Source organism: Spea bombifrons, chromosome 5 (assembly GCF_027358695.1).
Source record: "Spea bombifrons isolate aSpeBom1 chromosome 5, aSpeBom1.2.pri, whole genome shotgun sequence".
NCBI classification, from domain to species: Eukaryota; Metazoa; Chordata; class Amphibia; order Anura; family Pelobatidae; genus Spea; species Spea bombifrons.
In genome coordinates this window covers 68,392,032-68,409,790 of record NC_071091.1, presented here as the reverse complement: position 1 = coordinate 68,409,790, position 17,759 = coordinate 68,392,032, and the positions used below count along the sequence as shown (strand labels likewise).

The following is a 17,759-nucleotide window of genomic DNA, read 5'->3' as shown; positions in this document are numbered from 1 at the left end:
ACAAATCTAAACAAAATAAATACAATAGTGCGCATTTGATGAAAATCATTTTACAGGGCAAGGTGCCATTAACAATGTTCTACATATAAAATTACATATTAAATAATTAAGGCCACTGATGGAACAAAAGTTACTGCGTTTATTAGATTACCAGGTCTTTCTATAAATTTTTCTTTCGAACTTTACTTTGGTTTGTCTCTCTCTATATATATTTATATATTTTATTTTATTTTTTAAATGTATTTTCTCTCTCTTCATATGCTGTGTGCACACAGAGAGTAGCACTGCTCATTGATATTCGCTAAGCTGCAAGCGATGTGTGATTTGGGTCCATGAGGTCTGCAGATGGCTCATTGTAGAGGCTTTACTTGGTCCTGTTTTGACAGGTGACATGAAAGGCTACTTGTTTAGATTCATCAAATACTGGCAGGTGCTAAGTGCTTTATGTTTGTATAATAAAGAATCTCGTGAATGCACATTGAGGGTTTTTAGAACTAGTTATTTACAGTAATACATTTCATAAAACATCCACATCTTTCAATTGAACAATTGTATGTATCCATTTTGGTAAGTTTGCCGGCTCTGTCCAAAACAAAGCATACATGGACAGAAAGGATGTATAAGCGGTTTGGTATTTTTGAATAAACATAAATGCAGAAAGCACTACCAAAACCTTTTCTACTCGGCAAAGATATATATATATATATATATATAGATATATATACACACATATATACACATATACATATAAAGCTTGAGGAGGAAAAGCACATTATTAAATGCGCCAAACACACACAGAGAAGAAAATTGCCAGGTTAAGAGAAACGGGTGATAAAACTATATATATGTGAAGTAAGTAATCCTAAACCAGAAATCATAAAGACAAATTAAGGGGGTTATATAACACATGCTAAAGATCTAACCGACTGCTTAAAAAATACTTAAAATACCGTTCGATTTTTAGAGGAAGGTAAAATTAGTAAAGAAACTACTAGAAGAAACTAGAGGAAGAAATTCTACAAAAAAACAAATAGACAAATCCATGGAATATGATGGGATACACCCAAAGTTATTAAAAGACTTTCTAACTGTCCTAGCAAACCACTAGAAGACTAATGTAACCAGCCAATATTGGCAGGAGCACTTCCAGAAGACTAGAAGTTGGCAATTGTAGTACCACTGCAGAAAAAGGGTAGTAGGGAAGACTCTGCCAACTGCAGACCAGTAAGCCTTACATCAGCAGCTGGCAAATTAATGGAATCCATGCTAAAGAATAGGGCTGGTAAGTGATTTGAGGTACATGGTTTCCATGGTCAGAAGCAGCACAGGTTTACTACAGGAAGATCCTGTCAAACTAACTTAATTATTTTTTTTTACTTTGTAACTAAGACCAGGGAGGAGATGTTGATATAGCCTACCCAGATTTCAGGAAGGGATTTGACACTGACATTGGACATTCAACCATAGACTTAGTTTGGATATCAAAATAGTTACATGGCTGAAACAGTTGAGTGACAGGAGGCAGAAGATTGTAGTTAATGGTGTTTATTCAATGGAAGCATTTGTGTTACCTCATGGAGCAGTATTGGGACCTGTACTTTTTAATATTTTTATGTTATTACAGAAGTTCTTATTGGTACAAAGGCCTGCAACATGGTGGACAATTAGATGGCAAATGATTCAAGTAAAGCAGAAGAATGTAACGACTTAAAGGTAAGCAGACGACGAAATAAAGTGACAGAAAAAGAAAGCAGGGTCCTGGGTTGTATAACGAGAGGCATCGGTAGCAGGAAGAGGGAGGTGGTTCTGGCACTTTACAGATCTCTGGTCAGGCCTCACCTAGAGCATTGTGTACAGTTCTGGAGACGCCATCTTCAGAAGGATATTGACACATCGAAGACAGTTCAGAGGAGGGCTACTAAAATGGTAAGTGGTTTGCAGGATAAACATTTTCAGGAAAGACTAAGGGGTCTTAAGCTTGGAGAGAGGGTAGATGCAATAAAAACATTTAAACACTTAAAGGGATTTAAAGCAAAGGAGGCAAGCTTGTTTAAAAAGAGGAGAAACACAAGGTCAGTCTAAAATTAGAAGGTCAGGGACTTAGATGTAATGTAAGGAAGTTCTTTTTACTAAGACACTTGCAGGTAAATTGAACGGTCACCCGACAGAAGCAGTAAAGGCTAATACAGTGAGGGAATTTAAACTTGCACATCCGAAAAAGCGGGCAGACTAGATGGGCAGTTCTTGACTGCTGTGAAATTCTATGTTTTCACTTTATGTTTCTATATACCAATTAGCGTTTGAAAGTAAAGTTGGAAACACCACGCCAATGTATCGCTATAAGTTCTATGCAGAATTTAACATGCATAAAAGTTGAGTTGGCATTCCAAGAAATACAAGCAGTATGTTTTTGACTATCTCTGACTGGGTGAAGGAGAATGACATCATAATGGTGATATCTTTCTTAACTTTATTCAATTATCTCAACCCAATTCCCTTTAGATAAAAAGCTTCTTTGAGCAACACTTTTCTAAAATGTTAAACCTTTCTAAAAAAGTTAAAATTACAAATTTCCCTTAGACTATTTATTTATTTTTTATACGTGGTACATTGTTAGTTTCAATAAGTCATAAAGACACCAAATTTGTGTTTAAAGGTTGCAAAGCTCAGCCGGGTAGTTACTGGGACAAAGAAAGCAGTTTTGTTTTCTGATACTTTTTTAGGAATAGTCTGGAATTTGATGTCACTCCTATGTAATATCCAGGCAGAACGGGTGTAGATAGGAGATTTGGTGGAAACTGTCTACGTTCCAAGATAAACATAACTCCCAATATGCTGAGGTGTGACAGCTTCCCAGGCCGGTGTCCTTACATAACTTTCCACCTCTCCCCAGTGACCTTTCAGGATGGGATGTTTCTAAAGGGAAAATATACAATTGGGCGCTGTGCGGGATGCATTAACCCCAAGAAGGTCAAGCATAATTAGAGGAAAATGGTTTCCAAAGCTTTTCCAGTTGCTAGGTTAATTACCATGTTGCTGTATGTGACCTTTTCATTATCAAACAATTCACCTCGTGTCACAAATGTTAATGCCAAGTCAGTTTTGGGGAGGTAAAATTAAAATTCTGAAAGCTCAATTAGTACATTTAACTTTAAATGATGCTCTCTTAAAAAGTCACTTGAAGTGTCATTTTCTTCAACTGGTAAAACCTGTTTAAAAACTTTGGGACTGATAACCATGTAAAGCAAACCATACAGAACATAGCAGTGCATCAGACACAGATGGGTGAGATACTTGTTAGGAATACAGTTCAATCAAAATTCTCAGACTTAAGAATAACTTAAGAATAAAACATTTTATCCTTGAACCCGCCAACAATGACTGGTCAATGGGGTGCGACAGTTGGATGACGGGATATTACAGAAAGCATGATGCGAAGAAAATCAGCAAAACCTGTGTTTAACAAAAAATTCCCCTTGTCTGTTCTTTGGCTAGTAGTGGGGCTTACATAAATCCCAGTCACTATTAATATATTCTTGCTATTCTTTCAATATTTTTATACTGATTTTCTGCCATTCTTGTTCATATATTCACCAGAAGAAAGGTGAAGCACAATTATTAATTATACAAAAAATGCTTACATAAACAAATTTAGGTGAAAACATTTGCCATGTAGCCTGGTTTTACTTCCTTGGGGTATATATTATGTTAGATTTTTTGGAGTTTAGCCCGATAGCAGAAACTTTGTTTCTAGCTATTAGCCAAGATATTTGCACATCCTAGGGAGTCATGAAATTAAGGAACAGCAGAACATAGAGCAGTAAAGACACCTCAGCAGCCAACGAGTAATGAAAAGAGAATCAGAGTTCCCAGTGGCACATTTATAGCCAGCATCTCCAGACATCTAGTAACAGATTGGAAATGCAAAGTTCCTACAGCAATCTTTATCTCCACACCGTCAGGAATAATGGGTCTTACACAAAACCAGTAGGAAGCCGACACGCTGGCAGAAGTGAAAGTTCCACGTTTATGAAAATGTCTGCATTTCTGAAGATCTAGGTAATTATTCTAAACACTTTTCTATGCAATTCCAGTTTCATTTTATTTATATGTAACAAATATCAACCCACATCCCTTCCCTCAAATAGCAGTGTGTGTTTGGGTATCATGCATGTTTAACTGATACCTGGTATACTGAACAATGCAACATACCGTATTTGCTCGATTATAGGACGACCCCCCAGCATTTGAATATTAATTTTGGAAAAAAAGAACAGCCTGAATATAAAACTACCCTTGTGCCTTATACCCCCCTATATGACTCTTGACCCCCTATTTGCCGCTCTGCCCCAGACATGCCTTTTAACCCCCTATGTCACTCTGCCCCCAAATATGCCCTTTACACCACTATATGCCACTCTGCCTCCCTGATATTCCTTTTAACCACCTATATGCCACTCTGCCTCCCTGATATTGCTTTTAACCCCCTATATGCCACTTTGCCTCCAGAAAGCCCTTATACCCCACATATGCCACTCTTACCCTCCCAGTACATCCCTAGACTTGGCCCCATGCTTCAGATTACTTGTCTAGTGGGGCAGCACGATACGGCACTTCCTCTGGGGCTTCTATAACGGAGCACAGGCATCACATGACCTTCCGGTGCTCATACATAGAAGCCCTGGCAGAAGTGCCAGCAGCAGCAGTGGAGGTTGTCTGCTGCATATCGCACAGACCTCCACTGGCTGCCAGAGAGGATGATCCAGGTCCCCTGCAGCGCTGCGGGGGATCTGGATCTTAGTCTTGTAGTCAGAACTTTATTTGAGGTCTGATTAGAAGACGACCTCAAATATAAGACGATGGTTATTTTTCAGGGCATTTGCTCTGGAAAAAAACCAACTTGTTTTATAATCGAGCAAATCCGGTATATTTAAAGTCTTTTGCAACTGAATTAGTACTATTCTCCCCACAACTGTAAACATTTACCAAAAATTAACCACTAAAAATGTTTTTATAATTTTTGCCTAAGGCTGTTGCCATAGAAACATCTTGAAACAGATGCAAAAAATAACTGCAGTGGAAACCCGCCTCCCCGCACGAAGCATGATCCAGCAACCACTCTCCTCCGCAGACTGCTATATATCTATATATACATACACCTATAGAGAAAACTTTTAAACAGATATAAAAAAAACTCTATAGCATTTCATCCATAACTTTGCTGTTGTCTTTACATTATCAGTAACCAGTTTTACAGAAATGACAAACATGTTTCTTCAAATGTCAAAAAATAAAAGTATTTCTAGATTGTAAGCTTGTTTTAGCAAGGCCCCCTCAACTGTTTCTGTAAGGTCAAATATTTATGTGATGCACTACTTATTAAGTCCTGTTTAGCCAATGTACAGCTCTGTAGAATACGATTATGCGATATCCATCAATAGCAAAAATAAAACACACAGTTGCTCACAACAGGACTTTGAGGGCAAAGCTTTATGGTACATAACAGCATAAGTCATGTGAGTTTTCCCAAACACCTGTAACGGGAATTTTGTTTGAACATTGCACAAGGGTTACTTTCACTCAAAGATTTCCAAAGTTCTTACCTCCAGGTGCTCTAATATATAAGGAGGGTTGGTCATGCCAAGCCTCAGCATAGCGCCCTCAGGGATAACCTCAACCAGCTTCCACAGCAGTGTGGGGAGGTCTGTGCCAATGTCTCTTCCATAAGCTCCAGTGTCTTCACTGGTCAGCCAGATCTCACAGACACCCTCTGTGAATAAAGCAAGCAGACAATTAGTGGATTTTTTTTTTATTTTATCATACAGCTGTTACATTTTAATTCAGTATTTCGCTGGGCTATTATGCAGCCACAGTGGACATTCAGCTGTGTAGATGGAAGATACAAAAAAAAAAGTCCCTTGGGTAGCTGTAGGTTAAGTTCATTTTATGAGCACCACGGTGCTTTAACAATGCAGTAAATTACCAGCATGCTCAGAGCAGAGATTTATATTCACGGCTCATCATAAACTGCACGTTTTCAGAGCTATTAGACAGCACAGACGCTGTGTACGAAGAACTATAAACTTTCAGGGTGAAACTATTCCTATATTATCATCCAGAAAGCATCTAATATGAGAAAAGAATTAATAAGCACCTATCTTATTTATGCAAACTGAAGAATATGTCACATGAAAAACATCTAATCTGATGTTCTCAGAAAGCAGCGGGGTCCGCCTTACAGAGATCTGAAATCTCATCTCTCAAATCTTTCTAGTTAAAGCTTACTATACAGATTTACTGTAGCCTGTGCCTTTACATTGTCACCCATCAGATGCATGGGGAAAAGGAGGAGCAGCTGCACAGACTATTACACTCAAGAGCTGGACCATTGGAAGAGGACAATAAAAGTAAAAACGATGACTAGACAAGGCAATGTTAAACTCAGAGATGGCAAAGTGTTGAGATGAGGAGACCGGTAATCATTGGTCAAGTGTTGTTTTTGTCAACATAAGCTTTAAGGTAATAAGGCCAAATTGCCTTAATGGTTTATGGGCTATGTGTGTTCTATAAATATTTTAATAAATCAAAAAAAATTATATATCATGACAAAACACCATTTATACAAGATTTATAGACATTCATATACATTTGTTCTTGACATTATTACTACAAACCTTAAAAAATTATCTGACAATTTCTTCTCACATTGTTGTCTGACTAAAACAATAGGACATGGTAATGTCCTACAGTAACTACATTTGATTAAGCATGCTTAACCGAAGAAGAACTCTGTACCCCCTACCAGATGAAGCACCCCATCAATACACTACTTCCAAAGAACTTCTGGTTGTAGCTCTGCGAATTTCCAAAGTTATCCACCTTGCGGGTTTAACCTGCATTTTAGCCCGATTTGCGGACAGGCCTGAAATCCTGTCGCGACCCTTCTGAGAGGAAACTTTCGGCACAATTTAAATTTTCTGGGGTTCAGGGAGGTATGTCCCCAGAAATGGCAGGAAAAAAAATGTACACAATTTAGACAATACAACAAATTCTAATTTTCAGAAATCATCTCTAGGCTAATTCTTGGAAAACTGAGGTTTTACTCATTAATCTCCAATCCTAATCCAAATAGGGTGATCTCATCTTTGCATTCTGCATTTTAATAATAAGCACAATTATATATTCATGTATCTCTCTCTTCTATTATTCTTTATGATCAGATTATGAGATGAATACCATCATAATCATCTAGACAAACTGGAGCAAGTGACTGTTCCATTATTTATCACGTAACAACAAAAAAAAGAAATCAATACTATATATTTAGCTCATCGTTTTAAAGTTAGCACTTTGATCCAGAGCTGGACTATTATGAACGTACTACTAATCAGTAATGCAGCGATATAAAGCTAAAACTCGGTGGAATAAGGACCTGTTATACTGACACTATAAGAATACAATGTAGATGTTTCCGATTCATGTGCGGGACTGTACATTTCATACAGGACATGTTCCTTTGAATGGGATTTATCAATGCCTCTCATCTCTGGTCCAGTGCACCCGGATTGAATTTTTAATTAACCTGCTCTTTAATGACCAGTTAATCCAGCACAGAGATAATTTATTTCCACAGCAATGCACAGGATTACCACCAAAGGTAAGTCACTTTAAGACATCTTAAGACAACCTTTAAGACATTACTTTTTGACTGAATAAGGCATTTTTTCAAACTGTGCCACTATCCAGTGATAGTGGTACAGTTTGAAAAGTTTTTTTTTTTTTTAAACGAAACACGTCCTGCATCTTGGCGCCCGGCCGGGCCAGGCATTGCTATTTCTACGTGAGTCTTATTAAATTTTTCTTTTATTGTTTATTGATTATTATTGTATGTCTTTTTTTTGCTATTTTTAGGTTGATATATATTTTTAATATTTGCTTAATGTTTGTTTACTTTTTAATAAATTATTTTTATACTTTGCCGGACCGCTGTCTTCTTTTAGTTATACTATTTTTTGCAAACTTAATGCTTTTTGGAATGGAAGACAGTGGGCTATTATCACAGAATTTCCTCACCATTACGCCACTCAAACAAAATCACCCCTGTTTATATATTGATGCTATCTGTCAATACATGAATTGCCATTAGAGAAAACACCCCCCATAAACACACAAACCTGCCAACATCGGTTATATTTCCGATACAAATGCCAATATGCAAATTAAGCTCTGCAGCTTTCCACTGCATCTGAAACATTTGAGCAATACAAAGTGAAGTGCGTTGTTTATATATTCCATTATATATAACCATTGTCTTCTATATGATGTGCTGCACTTTTCCTTTCAAGCAAACTGATCAAATGCTAACACAGCTATTTATCAACAGCATATGAATACCAGCACACAAATAACAGCTTTTCAATCCATCCTCCCCGCCACACACACACAAAAACTATTGGACAAACACTGTGTTCTTGGTGTCTTAAAATGAGAAATACATGTAATACTCCGTAATCTCTCTTAAATGTTAAGCCTAATGCTTTATTGACAATTACTAAAAAAACAGCAATGGTATTATGAAAAAAATGGTATTAAGAAAAAAGTATTCTACTTTTCATTTATTAATAGTTTGAGTACTCCTAACTTGTTTTTATTGATTTAAGCAGTACCCTCATATTCTGGAGCACTGTAGGTAAAAAAAATTACTAACCTTTAAATTACCACATAGAGTAGCTCAAATAACCTTATTAAATATATCAGATATGGTGAAATGAAGAGAAATAGTAGAAAAACAAATCTTACACTACAAAATCAATGCGAGATTCAGAAAGATGTTCAGCAAGACATTTAAGTCGTCTAAGCCAACTATAAAATGAACATATAAACAATAGCAAAAATATTGTGATATAGATGGTGGAATCAAGAACATTGACCTTAGTGGAGTCAATGGTCCACAGATCCTTAGAGATTATATATTGATACCACCATCAGAAACCCACTGCAAACATGGTACTCTTGGCAAATTATTAAGGTGGAAACCACTGTTTTACGAGAACATGAACGTTTGTCTAAAGTCTTTGAAAGAACGCCTGCATACTCCAAGATCCCTGGTACGTTTTACCGGCAGGTGGGTCACAAAATTAAACTTTTGCAAAATCATGGAATATATTATGTCTGTCAAAAAGTGAATATTGCGGTCCACATTAAAAACCTCTTACCAATAGTCAAGCAACAGAGGTAGGGTCATGGTTTGGGGATAGCTTGCTATAAGCGAAGGGACTGCAAATTCTGTTTTCGTCAGAACGTTTTGAAGAACAAGAAGTGTAAAGATTAGGAACGGTCAAAGTCCAGACCTAAACAGCATTGAGGTGGTATCACAGGATCTTTGAGGAGTAGTTCATGCGCAAACACTTACAACTGTCATAGAGCAGTCCAACGTGGAAGAGGCGGCCAAAATTCCCCTACAGAGCTGTGACAGACTCCAATACGTAACAGAAAGGGTGATTGATAAATAATGTAACACCTATTGCCACCATAGGGAAAATTCAAGAGATTTCTGCAAGTATAAAGTGTTTCTTCAGTCAGATTCACTCTTTCACAGTCAAATATGCAACAATGCGGAAAATCAGACGGGCAAATACTTTTTCAAGCAAAAGATTAAAATATACCTCTACCTGCCCAATGCTGTACACAAACACAATGGCAGTACAGCATTATCTAGTGTTAGCGTGAATGGCTGCGCAGAAAAGGAAACATGATAAACCTCAGAGCCTTCTCTCTTTTTTTCAAGCAATGCTTCAGTTCTGTCTCAAGCATTTTCTATCACCACCATCAAGGGTTCTTTAACACAGAAGATAATCTTTCCAGTAGGGACTTACAATATTATAATGAATCTGCTTGTCAGACAATGTGGCACCTCAATGAATTAGTGTGATGGGAAGAAAACATATCTGTGTTCTCAAAGGCAAGCAATAAACAAAAGAACAAATGTAATAAGAAATGAGTTCGATATGCTCATTGTTTAGCATAAAATGATATTTCTTATGAATTAATGAATCACCAGCCTTTCTACTGAAAGTGGGAGCAGCTTAGCTGATAACATGGACTGCAACATGTCACTTGAAACTTATAACCGCCATTCAGACGTTTCACCAATGTATCATTCCCCAGACTCAACAGATGCTGGGAATAACCATGCTGAACATATACTAGTGCACCTAGCATACTAAACGTAGTACTATACAGCTGGAGCATACAACTCACAACAGAAGATACACAGAATTCCTGCCCTGTTTGGCACCCTCAAGAGTCCCGACACTAGAATTATTTTAAGCCTAATATCAAACTTCAAGCCAAGTCTATCAATAACAAGTATGAGGCAAAATGTAGACACAGCTATGTAGCTTCAGCACACCACCCCTAGCACAGTGTTTCATGCCACTAGGGCTGCAACAACTAATCAATAAAATCTATAATAATGAAAAAATGATCTTCGTTATCAATTAGTTGAATCAATTTGCTCAAATATAGGACAAGGTTTTTTTTCCAGAGTAAATGCTCAAATAGAGGTCGGACTATAACACTAAGATCCAGATCCCTGCAGGATCTGTCGGGGCAGAGTGGCAAGTCTGTCGGGGCAGAGTGGCAAGTCTGTCGGGGCAGAGTGCGATTAGAGAAATGCCATTGTGATAAATACATAAACGTATTGTGAGTACAATGACACATGTTAATGTAAATTTTATTTATTTATTCTGCTGTTTTTTTATCCTATTAATCAATTAATGGAACAAATAATTGGCCAAGTAATCTATTATGAAAATAATGGTTGCGGCCCTATAAGTGGGATTGCTCATAAACCAATGTTGGCAGTAAGTAGAGGGCACAGTCAGTGATAAGCAGGAGACATGTTTGGCGAAAAGCCTCCCATACTAACCAAGGAGCTAAGGGCAGGGCCGGCCCAAGACTTAATGCCGCCTGGGGGGAAGTTTAAAATGCCGCCCCCCCGCCGATGCCGGGGGGCGGCATTTTAAACTTCGCCGATGCCATTATATACCCTAACCCCCCCCCCCGGTACTTACCTTTTAACAGTCCTGCGGCGAGTCTCCCTGCTCTGCCACGGTGCCGGCTTGTAATGCTGAGCGCCGTAAATTGACGTCACTTCCGGCGCTCAGCATTACAAGCCGGCACCGTGGCAGAGCACGTAGACTCGCCGTACAGGAGAGAGAGCGGGGCGCCGAGCGGGTAAGCGAAAACCACTCGGCGCCCCTCTCTCTCCTCCGCTTAAAAAAAAAAGCACTTGGGGCGGCAAAGTGCCCCAGTCGGCTCCATTGTAGGGCCGGCCCTGGCTAAGGGGCGAGGAAATTTACAGCGGACACAATGGATTAAGTACATATGATGGCTGGAGTGTCCCTTTCATACATGCACCCTTCATACAGCACCATTGCCAATATAGCACCCTTCAACATTTTCCTTGAATATACGGAATAAAATCCCACAAAATTCAAAAAAGCCCTGAATGAAAGCGAAGTGTTAAATCATGACCAAAACAGTTGCACCACAAGTTGCTCTTTACCCACTTGTACACATAATTTGAGAAACCTTCCATTTATTAAATCTGGTTGTGGATACGTAGGTTAAAATAAACATTGATCCACAAATCACCTATGGAATCATAAGGTCAATATTCTACATTTTCAAGAAGCTAACTTTTTACATACTCCCCCAATTTACAAGTTAGCAGTCACTTTCTCAGAGCAACTAGCAGACAGGGATCTAGTTACTAACAATCACTAATTGTTCCTGCACTGTTTTTCCTGAAAGAAATGTTCAATGGAAAAATTCTGTACTATTTCTAGCTATGTTACAGAATGTGTATTTTTGTCCAATGGGTTATTGGCGGCTGCTGATTGCCCCTTGATGGAGTATATTTGTAAGCACAATTTATGTTTTGTTTTTTTTATCAATTCCGCTACAGACATTTTTCTCAAGGGCCTTTGTAGAACGGTTTGCAGGACTGATCACATCAAGCAGTCACTAATAGCTGTATCCATTAAACCTGGAGTTGGCAAAAGTTCAACATTACATCTCACTGACCTCACTATGCATCATAAACCCAGCATGCATTTCCTGATGAAGGGCTGAGCTGGCCCTGCATAATGTATTAATAAGGGCAGTTTTACTAAAGCTAAAAACTCACCCAAATAATACTCTAAATACTAAATAGCCTAGACATATGGCATCAGGTAGTACAATGGTGCAGACAAGGGCCCGGTCTCTCCAGGGGTCTCAATGTCTCAGCGTGGGTGACAAAAGAAGTAGTTAAAAATACTATATAAAAATACAAAGGAGATATTGGGCTGCATTCAGTGTAGTTACACATAACAGAAACACAATGACATATTACTTACACAATCTCATTGGATACAAGTTATTTTTGAAAAGGGATATTTTTTAACTTCTTAATTTGAAAGGCGTGTTCAGAGCAGATACACAAAAATCCATTTTGATTTCCTATGATGCCACCTAACAACAATGAATGAGATTAGATACTTTATCAACCAGCATCGGCAAACCTCGAACAAAAATCTTGCTTTCCAGCAAATTGTTTGCTCGTTATGATAGAAGAATATGTACATGCAGGGGCTGGCCACAAACAGCAATGCTTAACATAACTTAACATTATCACCAAACATTATCAATAAGCAACAGCCGTGATTAATTCTAGCCTAACAAAAAAGTAGCACTATGATGGACACTGCTATTTTCCACTGTAAATCTGTACAATGCATTGAACATATATTATCTCAGGCATCTCCCGGAAGGAAACTTTTTTCTTTCTTTAATAAAATAGTTATTTTTAATGTAAGCACTCTGATTACTTCTTTATGTGGCCTGTTTATTCTAAAGCGGTGTGAATCTCGGCAGGTTGTCTCTGCTCCAGGCCTTTAGCGGTGACCTTCTATCTGACCTCATATACTTATCAATAACTCTCTGACCTCCATCTTATTCCCTTTCCTACTGAGAATTCTTTTGGCAGCTTAAAGAACAGTGCAGATCACTGAAATACATCTCCCTCTGCAAGCTTAGAATCTCAAAGACCATCTGCCAAGGGGAGGCTTGACATAAATGTTTGTCAAAAAAACTGCCTGCAGTCTCAAGGACAATCAGTCTAAGGCTGCCACGCCAGATCGTCACTCCTGGCCTTTAGAAACCATCACCAGATGAACTTCAGGGATTTCTTCTTTTCATATTTTATAGCTGGAGCTAGACACAGGAGTTCTGTGAATTCTCTTTCACTTGATCTTAATGTGGGGTCTAATATCACACTTACTTGCACCCATAATGCTGCATTCGCTAGAAAAGGCAAAATAGGAAATCTCACTATTTTATTTTTAAAAAATGTACTTCGTATTTTTAATTAAGATAATCTTTATTTTGAGGGTAAAAGGATCATACGTTCCCAAAATTTTTTTTATATTTTCTCAGTTTTTGGTTGTGTACATGTGACAACACTATTTGTTGTCATAGAAACTGAAATAAAATTGAGTATAACTTCAGAGGACAGAATAAAACATCTGTTAAGTTCATTTACTTAACATACCAGAGGGAAAATTAACATAGGACATTAGTATTCATCACGTCGAGCAGGGTGTATTTTTTGTGCTATTCTAAATTCACAGCAGCACTTCTCTTATTGACCAATTACTATTAATAACAAAACAACTGATCATTAAGGTAAAAAAAAACATTAGCAATGGATGTTACAATCTATTATTGTTTGTTGAAGCAAATGCTCAGAGAGACTTTTGCTTTGCAGCTGTTCAAGATGGCTGTGTAACGGTGATTTCAGAAGCAATCACGCGTGGAATTGGCATCCACTATCCACCAGAGACAAAGTATTCAGTTCACAGTAGAAGTCATTCTGACTGTTCTGCTGCCCCCCCTACTAAAGGGACTCAGGGCCCACATAGAGAAAAGGGTCATTGCCTAACTGGAGGGCACACTAAAATCGCATCTTAATGCAAAGTTGCACTGGGAACGCAAGAGGTTAACACATTTCAAATGCGATCACTGGTGTAGAAACCATATGGAGAAGTTCACCTCATTACTTGGTGAGTTTATATGAAATCTACACAGTAACAATTATAGTTAGATAAAATATTTCTGTAATTTGCGAAAACCTTAGCGTCACATTTCATTATGCCCTATCACTGCTCACGGGATCAATAGCACATCCTTTTCCAAGTCGCCAACAGGAAATTGGGGGAAATCAGAGGTTCTCCTCAACTGGCCAATAATCCACCCAATGTCCGCAAAAGCAGGACTGTGGGCCAGGTACCTGGGACGTTGGGTCCCAAGCAAAACTTCTGAATGAGACAAAATTGACATGACTGAATATTTATGGGAAGGGTTTAGCAAGATACTGCTACTGCTGCCGTTTATGTCAGCCTGAAGTGACCACTTTTACTCTACTACTTAGTGTCAAGTTTGAAATGTAATCCTATTGCAAAGACAAGTAAGGGGACAGGTAAATCAGAAACTATGATAAGACTTTTAAACTTTTTCAAGGAAGCACTTTGCTTCCTGCTGCTTATTAATTTATTGGACCCAAGACAGAGCATACCAGGGGGCTCTCGAGTTTTGGTAGCAGGAACACCCACTGACTTCTGCGGGACCGCAAGGGTAGGCTCCAGCTACCCGGAGCCACAAGTCCACAGGTATGCTAAAAGGGGTTTTAACTTCTGATTAGGATGGAAGCATAAAACAAATAAAAGCTTAACTATTATACAGAGAGTCATACCACTGTTTACTGAGCGGTCTTTCAAATAGCTGTAGATGAAAATGATACAACAGAAAAGGCAAAGAAGTACTTTATGAAGCGTGCCATAACAATATCACACATAATACATTTTTTTCTGGTCATAACACTATTACATATAAAGTATTTTAAAATAATTGATGACATACATCAAGAAACAGCCCATATATCTATCAAGTTGCTTGGGTATAGATTGACACAATCTAATTAAGCTAATGACCCACATCTCATTGCGTGTTTTAGATCCAACTCTTGCTCATACGTTCTTTAGAGAAGAAAAAAAATGGGGAAAAAAGGAAAAAAAAAAACATTTTTTTTGTCTGTCTCTTCAAACTGGTCACCAGCAGCAAAAGATCTGCCGATTCGTCATTTTGATAGATGATGTCATTAATCCTTGCTGAAAGCTTGATGCATGGGGCTTCAGCACCAGTGTATGACAAGCATGTGGAAATAAGTCTTCTGCCAAAACAGCTCCCAGAGCCTCCATGTGTTCTAATGCTTCCCTCAATCACACGTGCTATCCGCACTCATCAGCTGCATGGTGATACCTTGCTACTGCCAAGACACAGTTCCACAGCTCAATTATTTTAACACAGACTATAAACACATACTATAAAAACTTAAGAAACCCCGCCCGATTCTACCGATAATTTTAAAAAGAAGTTAATCTATTACTGTCAGACAGTAGCATACCTAACAAGGGGTGCTTCGCCCTGAGTGCCACTCGTCAGGGCCCAACGGCCAGCGTGGCGCTCACACACTGTGCGAGGAAACTTTTGGCACCCTGGTGCCTGCTTCCATTTGGCAGGGAAAGAGAGAGTTTCCTCACACAGTGTGTGAGCGCCACAGCAGTAAGCGCAGCCCCAGATGCTCGGCCGGCCCCTGGACTAGTGGAATCTGCACAGAAAGGTAAGGGGCAGCGGTGGCACAGGCAGGCTGATTCAGGGGCTGCAGATGCAAGCTGCTTCAAGCGCAGCGGTGGCACAGGCCTACCATGTCAATTTCTAGCTTATTGTATTCTGATAGGGGTTTTGCTGAACTACCGTCAAGGTCTGGCTCAGTGTATAGTGATGAGAGTTACATTGTACCATCATCAATGTCTGGTTCAGTATTTAGAGATAGGAGTTATGCTGTGCCATATCTGTTCAGTAAATCTTGTTTATTTAAACCTAATTTATTAAGTTAATTTAATTTTTTCCAGTTGACAGTTTACAAATTTGTGAAAAATATTGTTGCCAACATTGTTTTGTTTTTTGTGGGGGAGGGGCAGTGCCACATACAGGATCTGCCCCTGGTGCCAAATACTCTAGGTACGCCCCTAATGCTAGATGTTTACATTACGATAGACAGGAGACATCCATTTCAAACTGTTCTGATATCAAATACAATTTACAACAGCTACAAATGGATAGTATCGGGAGCAATTTGAGATTAACAGTAAACTACTTGTTGAAGCTTTAAGATGTGGTAAAGGCTCAAAGGGTGGACAAATAAGACACATCTGCCCTATTACTTTGATTTGTGGAGCTCAGGTCTGTTAAAATAAAAATGAAGTCTTACAACAGAATGTGGTTCTCATTAGAAGAATTACATTAAAAGCACAAAATTAGTTGTCTTTGTTACCATTTGCCCTACTTGCTCCTTGAATTATTTAGCTTTGAGGTCATACAGGTATCAGCGACCCCAATTCATGCTCCTTCTGACTGATAATGGCACATGTAGATAGGAGCTACAGATGTAGGATTAAGTGTGCAAAATCCTGGACAAGTAGATCATTACATTGCATGCTGATAACCTCCGATAGTGGTCTTCTCATTCGTAGCCACCAATAAATAGCTTCAGACTTCCAAAATCCTTTGTTCTGTCAGCCTGTCCAAGGCCCAGTGGTTACTAAGATGGTAGTGGTCAAGAACCACAAATCTAAAGTCTATCACAGCAGTTCAAGAAATTGTCACAGGTTATCTTAGAATTATACGGCAATGTTTCTAAAGTTTCTATTTATGTGCAAGTAGAGCTACATTTAGAAGGTTAAGCTCCTGCCCGTGGGCACAGGACTGTTCGTTAGGGATTCCTCACAGATTGTGATATAAGATAAAATGTGTCTCAAAACTCACAGACATTGGTAATCTATTTCAAAATCCTTTTAGCACTTAGTATATTCCCAAGATGTAAACTATTTATCTCTTGAATGACTTAACGCCGCTCTGCTCACTGGCCTTTCTCTAAAAAGTCTCTAGTGAGAACTTCCATCAAAGGCCGATTGTGATGTTTTTGGAAGTGTAGAGTGTGAGAAATATTCTGTAAGGTGGACATGATCTAAGCCATTAAGACAGATTAATAATAGCTTGTGAGAACACTAAGAGGAATGGGTGCTCCCTTAACCTTGCAATCCCATATACATGGTATGTTATGGCTTATAGGTTGAATTCATGTCACTGCCTATTATCACTTAACCACTTTACACAAAACCTGCAACAGATGAACAGTACAGTAGCACATTGATACACAAAGACATTAGCCTTGTAATCATACAAAAGAAAAAAAATGCTGATGTATTTTGATAAAACTGTTCTAATCCCCATGAAACCTTAAATGCGGTTATATTGCATATTTGTAAATAAATGTTGATTACAAAAGACAGCATTTAATGCATATGTGAATTGTTCGAAACAGCTTGTGTTGGACTTTATTATATCTATATATCTATAAATTATAAAAGCAGCCTTAGGGGTTATGTATGGATGTAAAAAATAAACATCAACAACAGATAGTGATCCAGGCGCTTTTGCATTCTATATAATGTGATGCCTGATTTACAATGACACACTTCGAAAGGAAATCATCACCGCGCTAGCGTACATATCATTGTCAAACACGTAGATCTGGTTTACAGTCTGGTCAGGTGTGCCGGCAAATTTTATTCCATAGCCTGTGTAAATCCAGC

General features: G+C 38.4%; 1 protein-coding gene across 1 annotated transcript in view; it reads right to left on the bottom strand.

The window, feature by feature from the left end:
- Window positions 1-17,759, bottom strand: part of CDKAL1 (CDK5 regulatory subunit associated protein 1 like 1) — a 333,479-nt gene that overhangs the window by 127,736 nt on the left and 187,984 nt on the right. Inside the window, exon 10 of the mRNA XM_053467623.1 lies at window positions 5,604-5,770. Within this exon, the coding sequence (XP_053323598.1) occupies window positions 5,604-5,770 (167 nt within the window). The remainder of the gene's footprint in view (window positions 1-5,603; window positions 5,771-17,759) is intronic.